At 31.8% G+C, this 23700-nt stretch overlaps 2 protein-coding genes across 2 annotated transcripts; both read right to left on the bottom strand.

The window, feature by feature from the left end:
• Positions 1-5513: 5513 nt before the first annotated feature.
• On the bottom strand, positions 5514-13714 carry LOC126737426 (uncharacterized). Its single transcript, XM_050442329.1, has 3 exons — positions 13534-13714; positions 8282-8655; positions 5514-7487 (listed from the first exon to the last, which is right to left on the bottom strand). Exons 2-3 carry the CDS (start codon positions 8615-8617, stop codon positions 7044-7046), a joined length of 780 nt encoding a protein of 259 aa, XP_050298286.1. The 5' UTR covers positions 8618-8655; positions 13534-13714; the 3' UTR covers positions 5514-7043.
• A 4443-nt stretch (positions 13715-18157) lies between these two features.
• On the bottom strand, positions 18158-23106 carry LOC126737926 (52 kDa repressor of the inhibitor of the protein kinase-like). The gene is made up of 4 exons (XM_050443023.1): positions 22939-23106; positions 22745-22880; positions 19151-19335; positions 18158-19094 (listed from the first exon to the last, which is right to left on the bottom strand). Exons 2-4 carry the CDS (start codon positions 22864-22866, stop codon positions 18373-18375), a joined length of 1029 nt encoding a protein of 342 aa, XP_050298980.1. The 5' UTR covers positions 22867-22880; positions 22939-23106; the 3' UTR covers positions 18158-18372.
• Between the last annotated feature and the right edge of the window lie 594 nt (positions 23107-23700).

Consider the following 23700-nt stretch of genomic DNA (forward strand, 5'->3'; position numbering starts at 1 on the left):
GGTAGACACTGTCTACCCAAAATTATGCAGTTATTTGTCATTAATTTATTACGTAATTATTTCATGTAATTCTTGTTGCATTAAAATTTAAAAAAAATTAACACAGAACGTAGTCGCTCTCCTTACTATTATTATATAGTATCTAAACGGCTATAATATCTATCTATCTCCAATATCTAAGGCGGGCCCTTCCTGACGCACCAATTAAAATAAAAATGCAGAGATGACACCCAATTCATGTATACGAGTCCCAGGAAGACACATTGATATTTGTCTTCCGAAATTTGGAGCACCTAATCGAATCAAATACGCATCAAGCAGGTGACAGAGGTCCGGCCGCATCAGTATTCAGCCTATTACGTATGCAAAATTTCCTCGCGGGAAAGACATTTGAGCTTTTGTCTATCGAAGTCGACCAGCTATTTTATTATGCTCTTAAGGCTTATTGTTTATGGACACGCTTGATCTGGTCGGCCGCAATACATCTTTAGTTTTGTTTTTTGATAAATCTGCATTTGGCATTTGGTGCGGGCGCGTGCTTTAGTAATTTAGTAATTAGTATTTTTATTTTTTGGGTGTATAGAAAAGGTTTTTTAGTGGATATTTTAGTGGTTATTTATGAACGACTGTTCGATATTGGCAATTGTATTTTAGTTGTGTTTTTATTTGTCTTTAATTAATTTTAAAATAATGGATATTATGGATTTATAAGTTATGGTTATACCTATGTTGTGTTTTTTGCAAGTAGTATTTATTTTTATCTATCTACTTTTTTTTGCTAGTTGTAATTATTTTTTTTTTTTATATCACTACATAATTTTTCTCTTTGAGTTAATATTTCATGCGCTTTCATTCTCTATTTCATTAAAGTGAATAATATTAAATACTCATTTTTTCTAATTAACGATTTTTATTGTTTGTCTACCCGAAAAAAAAGTTGACGATTCGCCACTGATAAACAGTTTCGTTTGCTATTATATTCTTCCATAATTTAATCTTAACCTTAAACTTTATTCTAATTACTACTTTACTTCCTGTCCTATTCCTTGCTATAACTATTCTTAGTGCCACTTTAGACTCCTTCTGATTAAACCCATTATACCATTGATAGTCAATCTTAAGGTAATTTACTTAAGTATTCCCGTTTTTTCTTTTCTTTATCTGAAAAGAACCTATACAGGGTGAGTCGAGGTGAGTATTGTACTGGGTAGCCAACTAAAAATGGATTACGGCAATATTTCAGACCCTAATAACGCTTTGAAAAAAAAGTTATTATGATATTCCCGCCCCATAAGTTACAGACCAATGACCTTGATAGTGCATTTCTCATATCCAGTGTGGATTCGTTGGTGATCAGTTATGAGTATTGTGGAAATTAAAACGTCCGTTGCTGTAAACTGTAGTTTTATCTGTCCACAATATGTTTCAAAGCACCTAAGGATCCTCTGCAATTATACCCAAATACCTTCGATCAAAATCTTGTGGAGTTAATTCCTGGTGCAGTAATTAACATTTATTAAATAATATGAATAAACCTGGAACAAGATGATGACTGCTGACTTAACAGAACAAATCAACCCGATGCCTTTAACGTAAAAACACTTAATTATTCGAGCCCTTTTAGTGTAAAAACAAATAATTAAAGAATTATCATCAAAAAATTAACTCTCCTCAGAAAAATTAAGTCTTATCTTGTACAGTGTAGTAAAGATTTAATATTCATCCAGGTATCCAAGGATCGCTTACTTGTTCTCCTTAAGAATATTCTGACATGTAGTTCGATTTACTTAAAATTCGCAAGATGGTGCTAATTTACACGTTTTTTATACAGAATGTTTATAGTATAGAATATCTAGTAATGTTGTTTGTATGAAGTTCATAATTTAAAAATGTCGGTATACATTTACATGTAGCATACTACTAAGATTGCATTTAGTCTATTCGAGATGTTTAAACATAGAGCGCATTAAATTGATTATATTAGCGTTGGAAATCACACAGAATTTTTGTTATTTTCCATGAAATATGAATTCCATGAATAAATTTATTTTATAAAATTATAAAAAATCTTCTACATTTCGTTTTAGGACAGTTCTATACGCACCCTTAATAATTATCATATATCGGAATCATAGTTACCGTGGTTTGGTGTTTCAGATCAGTTGCGATCAGACATTAAATAAACATTTTGGTTTTCATGTAAGAACTTATATTAAACGAATTAGAAAGTTATAGAAGGTTATAAAATTTAGTGAATATTGTTAAAAAAAAATTATGTGATTATATTGTTGCATGTGTTCAATTACTGAAAATCAACGTATTCGTAAGCTTCGTCTGTCCGACTTATGTTTAAAATAAATCTACAAGTAAATTGTAGTAGTTTAACACAATATGATTAGTAATTTTACTCTGCCTACTGTACGGCTGGATCAACTGACTAGCTCAGTGGTACAGAGGTATAAAAAGCCCATCAGCAGTCATCGTACGATGTGTGAAATTTCTGCTAAGGTATGTCAACACAAAAATAGCCAGAGAAGCAATTTTATTCCCAACAAAAGTTAAAGAGAGCCTTCACATAATATTCCACTACAATAATCGATTAATAAGCCATGCAGCAACTATACATTATAAGTGCGAGTACATACTTTCCGCGAAAGAACATTCGTAGTTTGGATTAGATAATTGCAAAATAATATTACACTGCGCAATACATGGTGCCAAAATAACAATCTGCTAACTATGAAATAAGAAAATGTGCCGACGGAATTTAGATTTTTAGGGGTGACGTTCCATATTGCCCGTTTTTTAACCACATATCCAGGTCTTCATAGTGTGAAGTGATGTAAATAAAATAAAATTTTAATGTTACAAGGTTCACCCCAACCAGATTATAGTACTGTATTTATATATAAAATAACCAAAAACTTAAAACACTAACAAAATTTTATACATTATAAAATGACGATAAATTTTACTTAAGATCTCACCTCGTGATGCACTAAACATAGGTATTCTTGACAACCTAAAAGGCTTTCGGTGTAAGCGATACAAAACATAATAACTCTTATATTGTCTGGGGCCATATAATATGATACCGGTATTATATATATGAAATCGAAGATAGCTTAGAATTTATCATTCTGTCGTGCTATATAAAGGTTTTTAAGGCTTTTAGAAAACATATTAGGGTTAGGATTACATCGATATATAACGTGTCAGTATATTATGGGACCGCAATGAAAGTCGATAAAGCATTTTTGGATGTTTAGGTGATACTGAAATAATTACTATTATATAACTAAAAAATAATAAGTTTGTTTGACAATATACTATTTTATGTCTTTTCTTTTTTATAGACAAATAAAATATAGGTATATATATGTAAAAAGCCAACGAAAAAGTATATTCCTTTAGCAGGATTTGAATCTTTAACTTTATATATTTAGTTTTGTTTTATATCTCGTTTTTATTTTTCTTTTTTTTTCTTCTTTATTTAATTCTTGTTTACTTTACATGTAATTACATTGACATATCTAATAAATATTACTCTAACAGATACTGTTTGCTGTAAAAAATTATTGACAGATAAAGATTCAGAGGCCAGTGGACGATAGAGATGGAGTAGTGGACGATAGAACATCGCATATTTGTATACCATACGTTTATTCGAAATGATGAATAAGTGATCACTACGCTGCGGCTCTTTCGAATATACTTTTATATTTGTAGGCGTGAAATGATTCTATTTCGCAACATAATCTTAGGATAGATATAAATGTAAGAACAAGTGTCATGAAAACGAGGTCCAAAAAGAACGGTAAGAACCCCTGAGAACGTAGAGCGAGTGAGAGAAGCGGTCGTCAGAAGCCCTAAACAGTCCGGCTAGAAAACATTCAATTGAGCTAAATATTAATCGAGACCTAAATACCCCCTGTATTTCTCTGTTTCTCTAACAGATTGTCCAGCAATTACAGGAAAAAGATTTTGCTGAGGTATATTTTGTAAAATAGCTTCTCATAGGTCAGCATCTCCTAATGAGCAACGAAGCTCAATTTTACGTAAATGGAGCAGCTAAGATACAGAATTACAGGTACTGGGCTCCTGAAAACCCACGAAATATTCCTGAGTGGCCTCTACATTCTAAAAAAGTCACAGTGCGGTGTGCCATTGGTCCAACAGGCATTATTGGTCCCTATTTCTTCGAAGAGGCTGACCGAACCGTGACAGTTAAAGGAATGAGTGGTTTCAGCAAGAATATTGTCCGTAAACTGTTCTCAGAAAGACTCATTTCACGTTTCAGAATAATGAAAAACATTTATTTCAAAATAGTGTATTACCAGTTGTAACCCTGTATCATGAAAAAAATATTGCCATGAGATGAGTATGTTCCAGAGTATTAAAAGATGTATTAATTTAATCTTATATATCTAGGAGAGCTGTATATCTAAATACCCAACTCAAAATTTTAGTTATTTATTCAGACAGCCCAGCTACCTTAAAGGTAACTCCATAAGTCTAGTAAAAGTTTATTTAGCTGCCTCTGAGTGTATAGTCATGTCCGGAAAAAAGGTGTTATGCCGCATGAAGGCCACAATGAAAATGAAGATGCTCAGATAGCAAGGAAAGACTCAGGTCACGAATTAATAGGCTCTGAGCCATTCTATGATATTGCAACAGGACTATTGAAGACGACTAAGGTAAAAAACTGAGTCACACCCCAGTCTGGCAGCGGATAGTTTTAAAGACCAGGACAAAAACAGACTAAAAGGGTCACAAAAACGAAAATAATTGCAAGGATAATAGCAAGTCTGCTTGCAGGTAGCTGGTTTGAGAGTTTAAGAGACTACAAGCCAGAACTAACCAGATACATGGAGAGGAGCCATTATTACAATTTCGGATTCTAATTTTAAGAAATGTCTCTTAAAAAATACTCAAAGGGGTCAAATAAGAAATTCTTAACCCAGCTTTGAATGAGAGTACTGCATATGTCAGTGAACTAAATAATTAATTTTGAATAAAAGGTTTAAATTTTAGATACCAAGAAAACCACTTTATTTACTCTAAAAAAACTAATATACTATATTTACACTAAAAACTGTTAAAATAAATCTCTTTTAAACCAGAAGCTCTTCAACACCATATTATGTGAAATAATCCGAAGCAAATTAGCCGAGAAACAACAACTTTAATCTATATAATGCAAAGCAATTAGTGAAATATATCTAGAGTATCACTTATATGGCTATCAGATTAGGGCACTTGATGAAATTGTAAACAGTTTGACATCGGCATTGGTGACCCACGTTAAATTCCAGACATATTAAACCTAGCGACTAATAAGCTTCAGCCGGGGTATAAAGTTCCCAGCTTCCCATAAATCTAAGGGTTTTACTAAAGGAAATAATGGTGTTGAATTTCGCAGTTACTAAATTACATACACCTGAGACGGTAGACTTATGGCTTGTCTGAACTCAACGGTCTGAGACGGCGTTGTCTGCCACCCTAGAGTTTCTCTTCTACTTCCGGAATTTTCTCTTGTGTTAAAATTTGTGTTTGTTCAAAGTTATAGTGGTTAACGAGGTTGGATTTAGTTTGTCTTAATGTCACGTACCACAAGTCCAATCTAGACAAATGCACCATTATAGGATTTGTATAGTATTTGACTAGAATTTAAATAGTTCTTTGCCGAATTTTTGAAGAAATTACTTTTCCAGGAAGATTGCGAAAGCCCTTAATAAGAAAAAAACGATCCAGGGATATTTCTATTATTTATATTCTTTGTATAAATATTACAAAATATATTTATTTCCATATATTTTTAATAAACGTATATGTTCATTTAGTGATCAGTGTAAGAATGCTGTTTCATATCCTTGTTTCACAAATTTGCTCTATGGCGCCATCTAATAATAATACTATAACTTGAAACATTAGGGTCACTGGATTTGAAAAGGTTGCACTACAACTACATATTACTCGACAATACATAACAGGCAATACTGACTGTTTGATAACATTTGAATATTAATTGTAAACAAATATTTAATAATCCACACCTAATATTAAAAGAAGTATTAGTTTTTTTGAAACTCGAAGAAAAGAAAAACTCGAAGTTTTTCTTCTGAAAGACATCTATAAGCTCTTTCAGAAACCAACATAATTTATGATTTATCGGTTCCTAAAACAGATTTCTTGCTTTAAAATCCGTGTTTCAGTGTGATCTCTGTATTCTGTTATCCCGCATATCAATCAATAAAATAATGGTTCCCTGAATCAGAGAGAGATGGCGCAAGCAATACCAAAGAAAATTGATGGATAAAAATTGATTTTTCTGTAAGTTTCCTAATAGAATTATTGAAATTCATTTGGTTAATGATTCTAAGACCCGGCACAGAATTTGTCAGCGAAGTTATTTATATAAGGTGATATTAAAAATTCATTACATTAAGCAGTAAAAATATTGCTTCTCTAATTCTGTGACTTTATCGGCTTCTATGTCACATGTTAGCTTTCTGAATATTTTAATGGTCTACTCGTTACCATTAAGATATTTAGTCTGACAGTCATTTAAATATAAATCATTATCTTATCGGGATGAAAGTATAGCACGTTTATCTTTAGCACTTAGTTCATTAAGATTTAATACAGAAATTTGATTTTTCAGAGAACTTTATTTTTTCTTTAACAACCACTCATCATTAACAACATATTAAAGCATTTTTAAAATATCCTAAACGAAAACAACATAATTTACGTAAGTTCTTATTTTTACAGTATCACCATTGATTTTGACCTTTACTTTCTAGAAAAGTATTGGATCAACAGTATTAAGATTTTGGTCATCATCAAGATTTAGTCAAGTCTTAGTTCAAAACCCTAAATGTACCCAAGAACCATGCAATTACCTCAAATCGATTATCGAAGATTTGCTTTTAATACAAAGCATTTAAATAGTACCAGTCTAGAGACCTCTGCAGCATATTTTAATTAATTACAAAATGTAAAATACGGCTTATTCTAAAAAAAACACTGTAAATATAATTTTAGTTGTAATCCATATTTTCCCTTTTAGTAACTTCATTTCCCAGTCGTTCATTGGTAACCAAAGTTTGAATTTGTAACTGAAGATTTAAAGCTCTACCCAAGTCCATGTTATTTAACTGGAAAGCGATGCTCTTAGCCCAGATATCAAATTCTGTTTCTTTTTGCACAAGGCTCTTGGCTTTACTTGTATCATGAACGGTTGCCTGCGTATTATGGTTCACAGGAATCTCAGTATGTTCTATGCGATACCTTTTACCAGGTCGTAGTTCTGGTGAATTGGGGATTTCAAAATTTGTAATGTGTACCGCATGATTACCTTCGGAAAAGCGATTACTTTCCGAATCAGTATCTTCTGTAGGGTCAAGGCTTAGTGCTAAAGGTTCGGCCGTCTCATAGTTTTCTTCTTCAATTTCGACAAAATTTGGCTCATTGTATTCCTGTTCCTAAAAAACGTACAAGATAAAAAAGAATAGCAGACAATATATACAGGACTGGCCACTTTCTTTGTTCACTTATTTTTTAATTCATTTAGGTGGAACAGAAATCATGTGCAAAGACCTCGACCAGTGGCGGCTACTACCACGAGGCACGCGGGCACGAACTTTCCATATTTTTTTAATAAAATAAAAAAAAATAATAAAACTAAATAAAAGGGTAAAGTATTAGATTCCTCTCGTAACCTATACATAATTAACCTCCCATCCAAACCTAAACGACATACGCATCCGCGGGCAGCAAGATCTATCGAAAAGTAATATTGAGTCAAATAATGACTGGACGTTGATTTAAACTTAGTCGGTTGGACTTTTTTGGCGTTAAATTTTAATAAAATAATAACAATAATGAATACTATTTAATATATTTTAGAAAATAAACCACCGTTCTTCGAAGAAGAATTTAAAATTAAAAACTTAGGTGCAAATTTTGCTTGTTGGTTGGAAAAAAATCACTAATGTCAAATGAAGTAATAAATGAAAACTTCAATACTCACGAGATGTAATTCCTAAATTTTTTTAGACCTTAAGAACATTTTGTTAACTAACTCTACAATTTGGGTTGGGCTCTAGTAAATAGACTGGGAGTAGCACAAACGCTATAGTTCCCTCCTTAACTTGTGAATGTATAATTTCAATTTACTATAAGAATTTCCACGGTTACTATATAAATTGACCAGACCTGTACCTACCGCTAAAAAATTACATTCGTTACAAAATTCGTACAAAACTACGATTCTTACCGGTACATTATAATATGTCGGATCAAACCGCTTATTTCTTTCTCGTAAAAATTTATCCATTTTCTCAAATGCAAACCAGCTAGGTTTATAAGGATCTTCCTTTCCCTGATTGCTACGTACTTTAGCCAAACAAGTCCTGTACGAGGCCATTAAAGATTCTTTTTTCCGTTTTAATTCTACAATAGTACAGTGCACATTGAGCTGATCTTGGATCGCCTTCCAGGCGGCAGAAACTGTGTGTCTGTTCTTGTGACCTGGATGGCACGGGTTCCAAATGACTGGCTGATTTTCATATAGACCGATAAAATCTAGACAAAGGTCATTCGACCAATCCATATTGTTAAATTGATGACAAGTCTTTTAAGTCGATCGATCTAAAAAAAAAAAGGTAAGCAGTTTTTCTTAAGTTTAAACGTTCTGAATTATTATATCGATAGGAACTAGATAAAGCAGTTATTTTTCCAATAACATACTTCACGTCAAACATTGTATAACTTTTGTTCTTTTGCTAAAATGTACTCTTAAATATTTCCGCGCAAATATAGCTATACAGATTTATGTGGTTCATTTTAAAACTGTGGCATGCCATAAAAAATATTATTTTCTGACAAAGTAGCAGAACAGCAATTTAAACTTTAATATTCAAAATAAAGCTTCAAGAATAATTTCTAGTTAGAAGCTAAAGCCTTATTAAGTCTGACAATATTAATGACATGGCATATAAAAATAAATTCAGTGAAAAGTTATGCAACGATTATATACATATTGATTATACATAGGGATAGGGATCTTTGGCTTATATTAACTCACCAGTATTGTGTAGTGTACGATATACTAGGTACCAGTACAAGGCTGATTATCATCTACTGTATAACTTAATTCTTGAAGCCGACTGGTCCCTTGTGTATTCGTCACTAGACAATAACAACGCATGTGCAGCTCTGTATGAAATCCTGAATGGTATATTCAGCTCTTGCGTTCTAGTTTAGCTGAAGCGACAACGAAGATTTCCTGTTTATTACCCAAGAACTAATAAATAATATATATGGGAAGGAAAAGACCCTTAAACTTTGAGAGAAATATTTGTAAGAACGGTCATTCTAGGATCCTCGGAATAATGAAGCTTCCAGATATTACTTTCGTTAGAGATGCACAGGATATTGTCAATGCCTTGCTCATTCTTTAGCAGTACTTTTATAGCTTCTTTTGACGAGGTACACCCCATAATCTTTGATAACTTGCCACATAGTGATATCTCTACAGTTAGGTCCTCCCCAGTAATATTGTACCTAGTAAAACGGTAAAGACGGTATTCCCAGTTTCGTGGTCAGAGATTGCCTTGGTGTCCTGGCTGATCCACTTATCAACATTTTTAACTTAATGCTGTCTACAGGGCAATTTCCCAATGTATGGAAGACAGCTAAAATATGACCAATTTTAAGCCTGGGGACTCTGATCAAATAAGCAATTATACAGACCAATCTCAATACTTTGCAATTTTTCAAAACTATTTAAAATTATCTTGCACCAGTCTTTTTTAACCATGTCAAGGGTCTTATTTCTATTTATCAGCATGAGGTTTTTAGCGGGCGAGCATGTGTAACAAACTTGTCTTGTGTATCAGCCCATCCATATTGAAGAAAACCACCTATTTTTAAATTATATGCGTAGTATTTTATATTCGTTTGGATTTGGGATTCAGAATATCGCGTCGTCTGAAAAATCTTTTTAATTTTTTTTTATTGGATAACGATAGCCCTATTCATGCGCCGAGGGTTGTTTGTGTTAGCATTTCTGGGCGTTGCTTTCCGGAGATGTTTCGGTCGTGCGATGAGGGAAGGGCAGAAAGTAAAACCCAGCCATCGAGGGTAGTACTTTAAAAAAAAAAATTATTGAATCACATTTGATTTGTGTTGAAGTGGTTTTCTGAAGATTTTCTACAGGTTTACTTAAGATGTCGAACATCGAATCGCAAGTTGATTTGGATGCATTAGAGGCGAATGTGCCCTGTGTACCTGAAGATACTTCTACAGAGAGCACAAACGACGCGAGTTAGGTTGTTACAGAGATGTTTACAAGAACACCTACTATAACCACGACCATACAAGAACTACAGGAGATGTTGTTTCAACAGACGAACCTGTTAAAAAAAGTTTATGCAGCAACAAGCTCGCGTAAACAAAGTTTTGCTTTGGAGCACCGGAGTGGTAGCACAGATGCCAACCGACAATACTGCTTCCACATCGTCGTTAAATCATGGTGCTGTAGCTAGTGACTTCGAGAACCCAGAAATGGTATCTACTCCTACATCCCCACATGGCGATGCGGTAAATATAAGGTCGGTGCCTCACATTAGTAATAGTACTGAAAATGACAATTTGCCGGGCAATGACAGTTTAGGGGCGGATTGGAGAAGTGTAGCTTTAGAATTATTCTTTTCATATGACAACGGCAGAAAAACTAATTTTTCGCTCATCCGAGTCTCACAATCCCGTTTTATTTTTAAAGCGTTTAGATAGGTTTGTTCGGAATATAGGGGCGTCACCTGCTCAAACTTTTGATATTGTAAAGGATTGTATTAACGGGTTTCGCATCAGAATGGATGGACATGACCGAGGGTTGTTGGACCACTATAGATCATTTTAAACGAGATTTTCTTACAGATTTTTGGTGCCGTGACCAGGATGCGTTTATTTGACAGACAATGTGGAGATTTGAGTAAGGGTTTGGTTTAAAGATAATGTTAAAATAATTGTTTAACACTAAAAAAAAACTTATCTCATCCATTCTTTATGGACGAACCTGGGTTTGTTATACTACAATATGTGCGAGTCAATCGACACTCATGCTTAAGTTGATGTTATTTACACCGAGTTTCAAAAGGCAAAGGTTAATTTAATCTGTTTCGCTCATATTTGCTCAATAGATACCAGTTTGAAGAAAGAAAGAAATTTCAATTAGAAAAATTTACTGCCGCCTTCTAACCTTGGTCCCCTGTTGTTCATATTGTTCATCAATTCCATTAATAAAATGTCGTAAGCTGAATAACGGTGAGATCAATACTTTTATAGATTGCTTTTTTCTTCAGAGCTGTTTGAATGACCTGGAAGATCGGTGTATTAAGAATAAGCAGAACTGAATGCTGCTAAAATGAAAATTATAAAATTAAATAAAAAAATAAATGTAGTGTGGTTACTTATTCCAGATTAGGGTGCTCTATTATCTACGACCATTGACAATACTATTTTGAAAAGATTTGATCAGATTTGGATAATAACTTTTGTAACTATTTTCGTAATATAAAGGCATTTATTATTATTATTATTATTATTTACGACCTTGGCATTACCTTAGACTCCGAATTTAGTTTTATACCCCATATTAGCAATATGCTGAGGTCAACTTCGAAAAAGTTAGGGTTTATAATTAGAAATTTTGAAAGCTTTACTTCTTCGAAGCTACATTGAAATTATTGTTTTTTTGTTTTCTTAGATCAAAATTAGAGTATGACTGCACTGTATGGAACCCTACATATCATTGCCATATTAATTTAACGAAGTCTGTTCAGCGCAGGTTGGCTACGTATTTGGCTTACAGCCGTGATGGTATATATCCAACTAGAGGGTGTAACCGTTTTAGACTGTTTTAATCTAGTACCACTGCAGTTATATGAAGAAATATTTTTCGAATAAAAGAATAAAATGTTTACATGGTATACTTAATGGACTGATGGGTAATAGTCGTACTTCTCTATAGTCTTTCTTTCTTAGTCCCCAGACATAATAACAGACTGCTCTTTGTTTACTAAAATCTGTAATTTGTGTGATATAAATATTTCGCCTGTCCATGTTATTGTTGGTGCGGTAATTAATTGGTATTATCAAAATTGAACTTAACATTGCAATTAGAAACTAGTATTTATTTTTTACTTTTATTTGTTGTAATTATTAATTAGGTATTTTTATGTTTATTCTTTTTCTATGTATAATGTGATTATATAATGTATATTAATTTCCTGTTATTGGGCAATACACCTGTTGGAAATAAATGCTTATTATGAATAAGCAATTAATTGTTATAAGATACAATTTACTGTTATTAAATTTGTATATGCTTCCATTTTAAAACAAACCACTCCTAATAAATTAAAAAAAAAATCAATCTGGATATAGAGCGGTCTTTTAATTGTATGTTTAATGATTTAATTAATGTATGTCGTTCAAAGGGTATCCTAAGTATAATACATCAAGCGGCATATAATCTAGCTCCTATCTACGCAAACCGAAAAAAACAAAATCGATTGACGTACAAGCGAATAGTAAGCAAAAATGTATGGTAATAAAAGACATTTTATTAACTTAGGCCTTAGTAGGTCAAATGGTTGCCTCATAGTGTCACAGATTATTTTAAATGGCAAACAATTTTCTATTTTATTGCGCCAAAAAAATTGTTGCAAGTTGAAGCGATTTACCAGTAAAAATGTATGGTGATAAACAGTTCAGTGAGTCCAAATATTTTTTTTTAATTTATTATTTGCGAGGAAAAAATAATGTTATTTTGATATTCTTCCCAAAATTATTGGGTTTATTTTACTAGAATTTTTGCAATACCCAATAGGTACAAAAATCATACTACAGTAACTAGCATTTTTAATGCGTTTAAAAACGGAAGGATCGAATTACTCGCGAATGTAGAGATAGAGATATTAGCGGACAAATACATGCCAATGTTCGTGAGGAATGTCAAAATAAACTTTATTATTCTCTCACGAATAACAAAGCACATTTTGAGCGCTTAACAAAGTAAATTGTGTCAACTGATTAATTTGTTTATTTTTTAAATACCTCTTTCCACCCTTACTGTTTATAAGTCTAGAAACTTAAATTTTTTATTCACCTGTATATCTAGATTGACGTCTTTTTTTTTGTTAAGAAGTTTTTAGGGGCGGTTCGTCTTCAGATGAAAGCACTGTATAATAAAGATATTTCTTTTAAATAAAACAGAAATATCTTGATAGAAAAAGGATATCGTTCTTTCTTTGTTAATGTTCGACAAATCAATTGCACTGCTATAGTACATACAAAACGATATTCGCCGTCCCCTTTATTGTAATCTCGACTCGTACCTACTCTCTCTCGCCGACAAACGCTTCCAATGCAGCAGAACGTAATACATAAACACGCTCAGATACAATTAGAAGAACATGATGTAACTCCCGGTCAAGTATATAATTTAATATATTAATAACATACCTATAAACACAAATCACTTTTAGCACTTTTTCGTATACAGTACACAGTAATTAAAACAGTTAAATAGAACGAATAATCGAAAATTATCAAGACTTTCCACAGTGTCTGTGTAAAATATTCGATGTTCGCTGCCAAATGCCAAGGCCGATTTCGACTCTCGGAAAATTTACCGGTTGTGTGTGTTTGACCCGAGTAGTGGCGAGCGTCAACCGAACCGAACATGGAACACGCAAACAAAATCGATTTTAATATACCGAACTGCCATGGCGGAGACCGTATATATTTTCGTTCATTATGAGTCATGTTCGTATGCTGCTTGAAATAAAGCTTGTAATGAATTGAAAAATTACAATGTTATACCCATATACATGGTGTTCTATCACGGGTCGATGGTAGGTTAGATGTTTGGGGAAAACGAGATATAGATTCCCAATTAGCAATTTTTCGATGTCACAACGTTGCAAATGCAACTCAACGTTGCATTGTTACGTTGTCTTAACCGTCGAGACAACCCCCTTTTACACCAATTTGAAAGAGATTTTTTTGGTAGTCTCAACGTTACACGTTCACTTTCTAAATGCTTTTGCAACATTTTAGAGTTACTGATTTTTGGACAGATTGGCACCAGAACACCAGAAAAATTATTTACTTTCTAAACAATAAACTAATAGATAACTGCATTAGTAGGCACCTGCTCCAAGAATAAAAGCTTTTTAATCTATGTTTTCAACAGTCCTTAATTAATATTTGTTTTGTATGTAGTTTAATATATATGGGGTAAAATAGCTATTTTAAAAAATTTATAAACGGAAGGTAGTTTACTGTGAATAGAAATCCTCCGCCACTTCCATTGATTCTGCAATCTGCATAATCCAACATATCAACTTCAGGTAAGCTAGCTGTCGGCATTTTTGCTTCTTTTGTTGCAAGTCTTTATATCTCTTAATTTTTTGAAGCAAAAGGAAAATAATAAATCCCAATATTTCCAAGCAAAAAATTAATTACTTATAAAAATAGAAAATCTAGATTAAGTACCTTATGTTGAATTTAATATTTTTTCTTTCTCTTGTACTCTCTACCTTTGTTTTTCATCTTCTTCCTAAAATTTTTAACATATTTTATTTGGAGATTGTCATGATATATAAACCTTATTAATTGAAAATAAAGGCCTAAATGAACGTCTTATTATATGTTTTGCAGGCTAAGATACTATTCAACTCTTTGAGCGAAACATGTAACCATTTTAAGAATTAATTGCATTATATGACTTTTGACAAAGTCTCGGCAAAAGAATCTTAGATCGGCTACGGCTAAAGAGAAATTTAACGATTTAGCTTCTTTGAACACACATCGAGGTTGATATCGATCTTAAAAAAGTTTTAACAGTACGTTTGACTGCGTCGTATAAGCGGATAAAATTTACGGATTAAAAAAAAATTGAAAAAAAAGACTTGATGTTGGCTACTATGATATATTTCAACAGTTGAGGACTGTTCAAAAACTGGGAATTGATTGCAAAAGTTTTATATATCCTTAGAGTGGCGGTTACTTACTAACTTTTAACAATTTTGTTACATGTACAAAGATTTATTTGATCGACTAAGAGAAATTGTACGAGTTTTCCTTGGGGACTAGCTTTTTTAATGATAACTGATGCGTTCAGATTAGATCAGTCGTAAAGTTAAATTTTTTTATCGTGAACATTTAACGAGCTTGACGTAAACCCCGGTTAAGAGCAGAGTAAGTTAATAAGAATTAACCCTACTTGGCTTAACTAAATTTATGTCACTTAAAAACACACTCAAGTCTAGATTCAGCTCAATAAGTAGCTGTAGGAATTGAATTTTTCGTATTACTTTAAACTTAGTGGTGAAGCTGAAAGATCATGCTAAGGGGTTCTGTGAAATTTTAAAAATAGATCTTTAATTTCTATATGTAAGTAATTCCCGTTAGAGTGGTTGTTTTTTCACTGTACCAGATATTGTTTTATTTAATCTCACAAATTGTAGCTTATATCAAAACGGATTCGACAATTTATTTTAATATCCCCTCAGGGTCAGGTTAATTATAACATAAAATTACCTTAATCGTTTTAATAAAAAATTATAGGATTTTGAGATAAACGAATCCCAAAAAATATACCACAACACGTCCTACAAAGTGTTATTTGACAGATGCCCTACTCAATTCAGGCTCTACACTTTAAAGGCTAGTGTTCCTGGTTATTTTATACTATCTGAAAAAGTACAGAATAATGTAAAATGGTTGACTATTTGTATTCAATTTCCATTCCGTTCCGAACGTTTTTAATATAGTTTTTGACATTGACGATAACCAAAAAGAAAGTCTGTTACATAGAGTTTTGAATACCTATTATCAATAACACATCTTACAAAGTGCTTTTGAAAAGATGCCACACTCAATTCAGGTTCTTGCACTTTGAAAGCTAGTTTTTTGGCATTGTATAAGCTAATAAACATAATAAAGCAGTGCAAAAGGTCGAAAATAACAACTAAATTTTGCACTAAAAACAACGTTGCAACTAGTGAAAATAAGAGTAGTCTCAACCTAGGTGACTACAAATTCTTGCTTCAAAATTTAGCAACATATGTAATTGCTTCTGATCTAAGGATCTAAAATAATTTTAGCGATGCAGCATTGTGATTCATATCAAAAAGCAGCTCGACCTTTGACATTTCAGATGGAATACTCTGTATATGTACCATTTGTGGATCCGTAACTACTTTCTGAAACAATTTACCTAATATATTATTTTATGCCTTATTTCTCAAACAGTTTTAGAGTTATGATTTCCGATACTTTATCCATGGGTTGTACATCCAGTTTTAACAAAAAACCATATAAATGGGGATCGCACTCTTTACTCCTCTGAAAGGGAGCCATATCAAAATTTCATTTCTCAAATTTGTACGAGTTTACTAAAACTCATTTTTCTCTCACTTCGATGTCCTCGACATGCATACAAGTGGTCTTATTTTAAATGTGACTAAATTTACCAGCTTTTGAAACCAATTTTACTAAGAAATTACGAAAAATAATAAATGAAAAACTTTGATTTTGATGACTGACACTTTTATTAAAAAATTAAATTCACAAAATGTGCTCACATGTGGCCACCATTGTTCTGATGGCAAGCTATTGCTCTCAGTCCAACCTGCTGAGTAGCTCTCATAATCATTTCTCAATCGTTCTGTAGCGTTGGAGCCTTATTCCTTTAAAGCAGCTCTTCATTGGTTTCTGAAACTTCCTGGTAAACTTTCTGCTTCATAGTTCCCAAGAAAAGAAATCCAAAGGAGTTAAATCGGGAGAACGAGGTGGCCAGCCGACGGTACCAACGTCCAATCCATGGCACATACTTAATTAGTTTGTTAAAAAAAAGATGTTAAGGGCAGGGTTTTTAAACTAAAGCATAATAACTGAAAAAATGCTTTTCGTGAATGAATGCTGAAAAAGTTTTTCGTTTTAAAAGTTAATGATAACTTTAATCACATTTAATATAAGATTACCTTTATGGAGGGAATAAAAGTGATAAAAAAATGACTTTCAGTGGAGTCGCAAAATTTTGAAAAACAAAATTTCGATATGGCTCCAATTCAAAGGGGTGAAGAGTGCGATCCTTATTTATATAGTTTTTTGTCCATAAAATTTGAAGTATATACAACCCATGGTTAAAGTATCGGAAATCGAACCCTTAAGACACTGTATACCCGTACAAAAATATTAAAATAAAAATTTTGTATTATATATGAATATTCAAGAAGCGCAAAGTTGTGCAGAATCTTTATTGGTTCTGAATTACAGGATCATGTGTAAAAACCATTATTTTGCTTACATTACATTCTATTCTATAATAATTTAGATAAAGAAGACATTAGTTCATTTTTTTAACGACGCATCTTAATTTTTTATTTTCCAAACAGAAATATCTTGCCTTATTTATCCTTTTGTTATTTTTCTATTGCATATTTTAAAACTAGGTTTTATTCGTTTTAAAATGAAGTATCGCATTCATATGTCTCTCGATCTTTTTCATTAGAATGTTGCCTTATTGCGCACCTGACTTTTCTACACTTTGCTTATACGCAATTTATATTTATTCTAAAAAATCAGTAAAATACGGCATTTTTTATATCGATTCCCTAAAAGCATATTTTCTATAATTAGAATGTAATGTAGACAATTATTGTATCATTATAATATAAATCAAGGAAAATTTAAAAAAATATTCTTAGGCAAACCAAATTTTAGTATGACCGAAAAAATCTGCCTACAACTACTACGTTATTTGAATCTAAATTTTAAAAATACATATGGATCAACCTATATAATGAATAATCCTGGTTAATAAAAAAACAAGCCTATGCTAATATAACGAAATTAAAATTTCAGTACATAATAATACACCTTTTTTAACTTTAATATTGTTAACTTTTATTTCTAGAACTGATTAATAAAAAACACACCTCAAACTACAATTTTTAACATTTTAATGACCTATAATATTTTCAAAGCAATACCAAAGACAAACAGAAAAATAAAAGTGTACACCTTATATATTTAAGCAACAATTAAATAGTTAGTTTGCTCCAAAAATATATAGTCACTCGTTTAACCTCCTTTATTAATTATAAAAAATTAGCTTGTATCCAATTGAAACAATATCTTAACCATAATTTAAATACAATATATAATTAGGACTTAGGAAATAAGTATAAAAAGTCTGCTTATATAATTTTTTTGGAGAACTTGTACTTACTACACAAACTTTTGTATTATTATATTACATAAACAAAAAGAGACAGATCCTTACATCATAGACTAATCAGTACATAGCATCTCAATTTTTGGCTTTTTGAAAATAGGTACACTTTCTGATTCTTCTTCAATCTCTTCTTTGATATGAATACTGGTATTTGCTATACTTTCAATTAAAGGATCCGTAGAAGTTTCTGCTAATACAGTATCCTCTACTTTTATTGATAAATCTTCATTGTTCTCTTCTTCAAAACTAGGATCTAATTCTGTTTTAATCTGGACACAGTCACTGTTATTAGGCTCTATTTTAACTTCCGACAGTATACAGCTCATTATATCCTCAATAATTTCTTTTCTGCAAGAATCTAAAATGCCTCGCTTTTGTCGCTCTTTAAATATCATTTCATATTCGGATTTTAGTGCTTTAAGATTATCTCTAAGACTTTGTCGTATTTCATCTTCATCCTCATATAGCTCCATGACATTTATTTTAACTTTAAGGCATATACTGGTAACTATCGATTTTAAGGTCTCTTCTGGAATAGTCAACAGTTGTTCGATTAGAGCTGATGCTTCATCCTCACTTGGCGATTTAAAGCTGAAGCGACTTTCAATACATTTAAGAGTCTTTGCTTGTGCAGTAGGTCGTCTCTTAGTCTCAATCTTTCTGGAGCCAACATTGTAACACATAACACAAGAACATGTTAAATCTTTTGAACTTGTTAACAATGACTTTTTATTGTTTAAACCATTGTGAAGCTCTAATTTCTTTAACATGGTAGACCCTAAAAAAAGTATTTGTTTAACATTATGAAATGAATTATAGAGTAATTTCCATCACCGTCGAAAATCGGCTCTGCCGTAAGTCGTAAACAAAGTTTTTGATGGCCATCTTTATTTGAATGTAGAAACATGTCGTCTTTAAAGTGGAGGAAGCAGATTTGATAGGACTTCAGTGGTTTAGTGGTGAAGTCTGATTGCTTCAATAAATCGTCTCGACCAGCCAAAGCAAGCCATCTTTTACACCTGGAAAGAATATAACATTTAAAAAAATCTAAATAATTTGTAATAAATTCACAAAACAGTTTTACCACTACCAATGTTAGCATTTTCAGGAGAAGATTAAAAACTTATATGGCCTTATATATTAAAGTTGTAATTAGTAGAGTGAAAAAAGCATGAAGCATGGCTGAACAAAGCTTAAACACTAAGTTTTAACAATTGTTTTTTTCAATTTTGAATATTGCTAAACTTTCTTATTCATCTAATTTTTGATTGCCGTTAACCGGTTTAAGTAATTTTCAGCTGTTTATTCCTACAAAGTGGCCATAATTTAAAACAAGTTTAGTTAAACTTCAGTTTTTAACTCTTCCATTTTTCACATGAGCTACAAGTTTTCTAAATCTGGATTAAAGTGATCTTCTTGTTTGTCCTACGTACTACTTATCACAATATTCGTTCTTGTCACATTATTATTACAATCAATCTCTCTAGATCCTCAGTTTTCATTAGTCTTCATTTTTGTTTTGGGATTCTTAAAATATTTCTGAGCTTAGCTGCACTACTTCTTCTTTCTGTTATATTCTGTTGATTCATTCCTCCTTTAGTCCTTAGAGTAAATTAATACCCCCATTACTGAGGATTAAATGACTTGTTTTAAGTGATTCTGAATTTGTTAATTGCTAAATAATAAATAAATGGAAATAATAATTATATTAAAAATCATTTGAATACTTCTTAAGGGAAGTATAAATCGGATATTGATATCTACTTTTTCGGCTTATGTATAAAATATAAGTTTATGATCCTTAAGGTAATCTTTTTTTTTAAATATTTATGAGGTAATGATAATTTTTCCAAAAGACTTATTAACCTGAAACAAAGATAAATGGTTATGAAATAAAAATTGTTTTATGATTTAGTACTAACAAGCTGGTAATGGTTTCTATAACACAAGCCAACTGTTATAAAGGAGAACTTTCAGAGGAAATAAGAAAAGCAGTGGTAAGTGACTTTATATGTTTTTTATTATTTCCTACCAATGCTTTATTTGTATTTCTGTTATTGTTACAATGTATTACTGTAATATGGCTTCTTTTAAGCTTTTTATCTAAAGAAACAAACAAAAAAAATTTAGTTTTCTCTACCAGTATTAATAGAAAAAGTTATCTAATAAATTAGACAATCAAATTTTAATATGCAATGGGATACTTACATGATATACAGTGCATTTTTTTATCTCGGGTCATAGGGTTTTACGTGTAATATTTTCAACCCCATGTTAGAACCTGTTCTATTTAATCGATAGGATTGAAACTTGGAACAAGTGAAGTTTAAGTTAACAGACTTTAAAAAATCCCATTATTTTGCAAAAAAATTACCTTTACACCTCAAAGCAGGTAGACAAATATCTGACAGTGACACAAAATAATTTTTAAATTGCTCCATTGAATTTGTTTAAAAACTCTTTAAAATGTCGATTTACACTACGGAGGAACGTATTGAGATGGTTTCAAACTACATTAGAGGAATGTCGGCGCAAGAAGTGGTAGATAATTTTGCCGTGTCTTATCCTAACCGTCCCGTCTAGATCAACTGTACAAACGTTTCATGAAAAATTTATTACGATTGGATGCATCGCCAGTTCTCATTTAAAACGAAAAAGAACCGAAACTGTAGTAGATGAAGAATTTAAAATGGAGGTATGCTTGGCCGTTGAAGAAAATCCAACAAATAGTCTTACTCAGTTTGCTGAAGTTACCGGAAAAAGTAGGAGTAGTTGCTATAAGGCAATCAGAAAAGAAAAATACAAATCTTTTTAAAGTTAGAAATGTTCAAGAACTCTTGCCTAATGATTATTTTCTTAGAATGCAGTTTTGTGAACAGTGGATGGAACACATTAACAACGACCCCACTATTACAAACAAAATACTATTTTCAGACGAAAGTACTTTCTATACAAATGGTACAGTCAACAAACAAAATACTTGAATATGGGCGCGAGAAAATCCTCACGTCATCCAGGAAACGCATACCCAAACAAGACAGAAACTTAACGTGTGGGCATGAATTCTTGGAGATCGAATAATTGGACCATTTTTCATAGAGGGTAGCCTAAATACTGCAAAATATTTAGAATTACTTCAGATGCAGGTCATTCCCGCATTAGGAAACTGCTGTTCAAAATGGCAGGATAATTTTTCAACATGATGGAGCCCCCGCTCATAGTGCAGCGACTGTTACCGAGTTTTTGAATGCCACGTTCCCAGGACGCTGGATTGGACGTTTTGGGCCATCTAAATGGCCGGCGCGAAGCCCCGATCTTTCGCCTTTAGATAACTTTTATTGGGGCTATCTATCATCGAAAGTGTTTGATATTGTTAGAGGCAGACCCAACAATATCGAAGAACTTCGTAATAGAATTATCGAGGCTTCGCGTACCATTACTCCCCGGCAGCTCCTAAATGTTAAAAGACATTTCTACAACTGTCTGGGCTTTTGTTTGGCTCAATTTGGAGGTCACTTTGAACAATTTATTTGAAAGGTTTTATTTGTTTATTGTTGATTTTTGAAAATATAGTTTTGAGATTTTGAGGAAATTATTTTGTGTCACTGTCAGATATTTGTCTACCTGCTTTGAAGTGTAAAGGTAATGAAGGTTACGAGGTGCAGAAAAAGCAAACTTTTTCATTAGAAAAACGTATTTTAAATAGGTTTCTCGCAATTTTTTTTGCAAAATAATGGGATTTTTTAAAGTCTGTTAACTTAAACTAACTTCAGTTTCAATCTTATTGATTAAATAGAACAGGTTCTGACATGGGGTTGAAAATATTACATGTAAAACCCTATAACCCGCGATAAAAAAAAATGCACTGTACAACAGCAAAGCTCAATGTAACAGATCAATACTAGAAAATAAATTTAATGCAATTTTGTGGCAATACTACCAGTTCAAAGAACTAATACAAATTAAAATATTTATATATTATATTATTATAAAAATAATAATATTTAGAAAAAGAATTTTTAGACCATATTTTTTCCAAGTCAAAGTCCAAACATATATCTTCGAAGGTAGCTAATCTTTTAATGTAATGATATGGGTTTGAATATTAAAATATAAATATTTTAATATTTAGATCTTAATTAATATATATATTAAATAAAATGTATATCTAACTGAGACAAACAAATAGTATAATGATAATGATTTAAAATAATAAAAGGTTGGATAAGCAATAGGGAAACATATACACATATGTACAATTTTAAACAGTTTTGATATGATACAAATACTTTTTCAATAAAGTTTAAAGTTTTATCTGAGACCTTTTTCGTATGCTTAAATAATAAAAAGAATCATACCATTCATATAATTTCTCATACCTAAGCAACAAAATACTAAACAAAAACCCTATATAAATTTTTCCCTTACCTTATTTTATTTGTAGGTATCCGGAAATATTTTATTTGAATTTCGGTTTTAAAATCTTCTCTGGTTGTAGGACAGTTCTTGTAACAGCATATGTTTGTTGTGTTAACTTTCTTGGCATTCATAATATTAAATTTTTCTGGAAAAACAGACTGTGAAGTTCTTACTAGGGTTTTAAGTCCCAAAAGAATACTTACAGGCTACTGTAAAATTTTACTTTAAATACATGTAGATAGAGATTCTTTCTTTAAACGGTTCGTAAAGATACTTATTTTGGAGTTTGATGTTTTTTAGGGATAAAATATTTTTTGAATATAAACCGTATTTTGAATAAGAGGCTTCAAATCTTGTAAACAATAAACAGCTGTTCCATTGACAGAAGTGACGTTGACAGGAACCAAACGTTAAAAGCCTTTTAGGACCTAAAGGCGGATTTTCGTATCAAGCGTGTCTTGTTCGACGTAATGTCTGAAGCTAAAGGCCAGCACTGCTTATTGGGAAGTGTAGTGTTAAATTAAATACCTATTGTAACACATTAGGCATTTATTAATTTTAATTTTCTTCTCTGATATATGTTGTTAATTCTTCCTTTACTGAAATAGCCAATATTATACAAGAATGTAAATGAGGCGATTCAACTGAGTTGTCTAACAATCGATTGATTAAATGCATTTTCACTTTAAGGCGTTAAAAAGCCTGATAAATATGCACACAATATTGAGTTATTTACTAGAATAGGATAAAATACTACTTTGACTTATTATATTAAAAAAGTACTGCAGATAAAATCTTTAGGAGAGATTTACTTAGTTCCCTGAATCAACAAAGTTTGCAGTATGTTATGTTGCATAATCTGTGAATAGCATTCGGCAAGTACTTATACATCTCTAAGAAGACTTATTTTAATAGTTTTAATGCACATATTATTGGCTTGCGAAATATCTTTCTGGAGACATTAA

The sequence above is a fragment of the Anthonomus grandis genome, chromosome 6 (genome assembly GCF_022605725.1).
Source record: "Anthonomus grandis grandis chromosome 6, icAntGran1.3, whole genome shotgun sequence".
In the NCBI taxonomy this organism is placed as follows: Eukaryota; Metazoa; Arthropoda; class Insecta; order Coleoptera; family Curculionidae; genus Anthonomus; species Anthonomus grandis.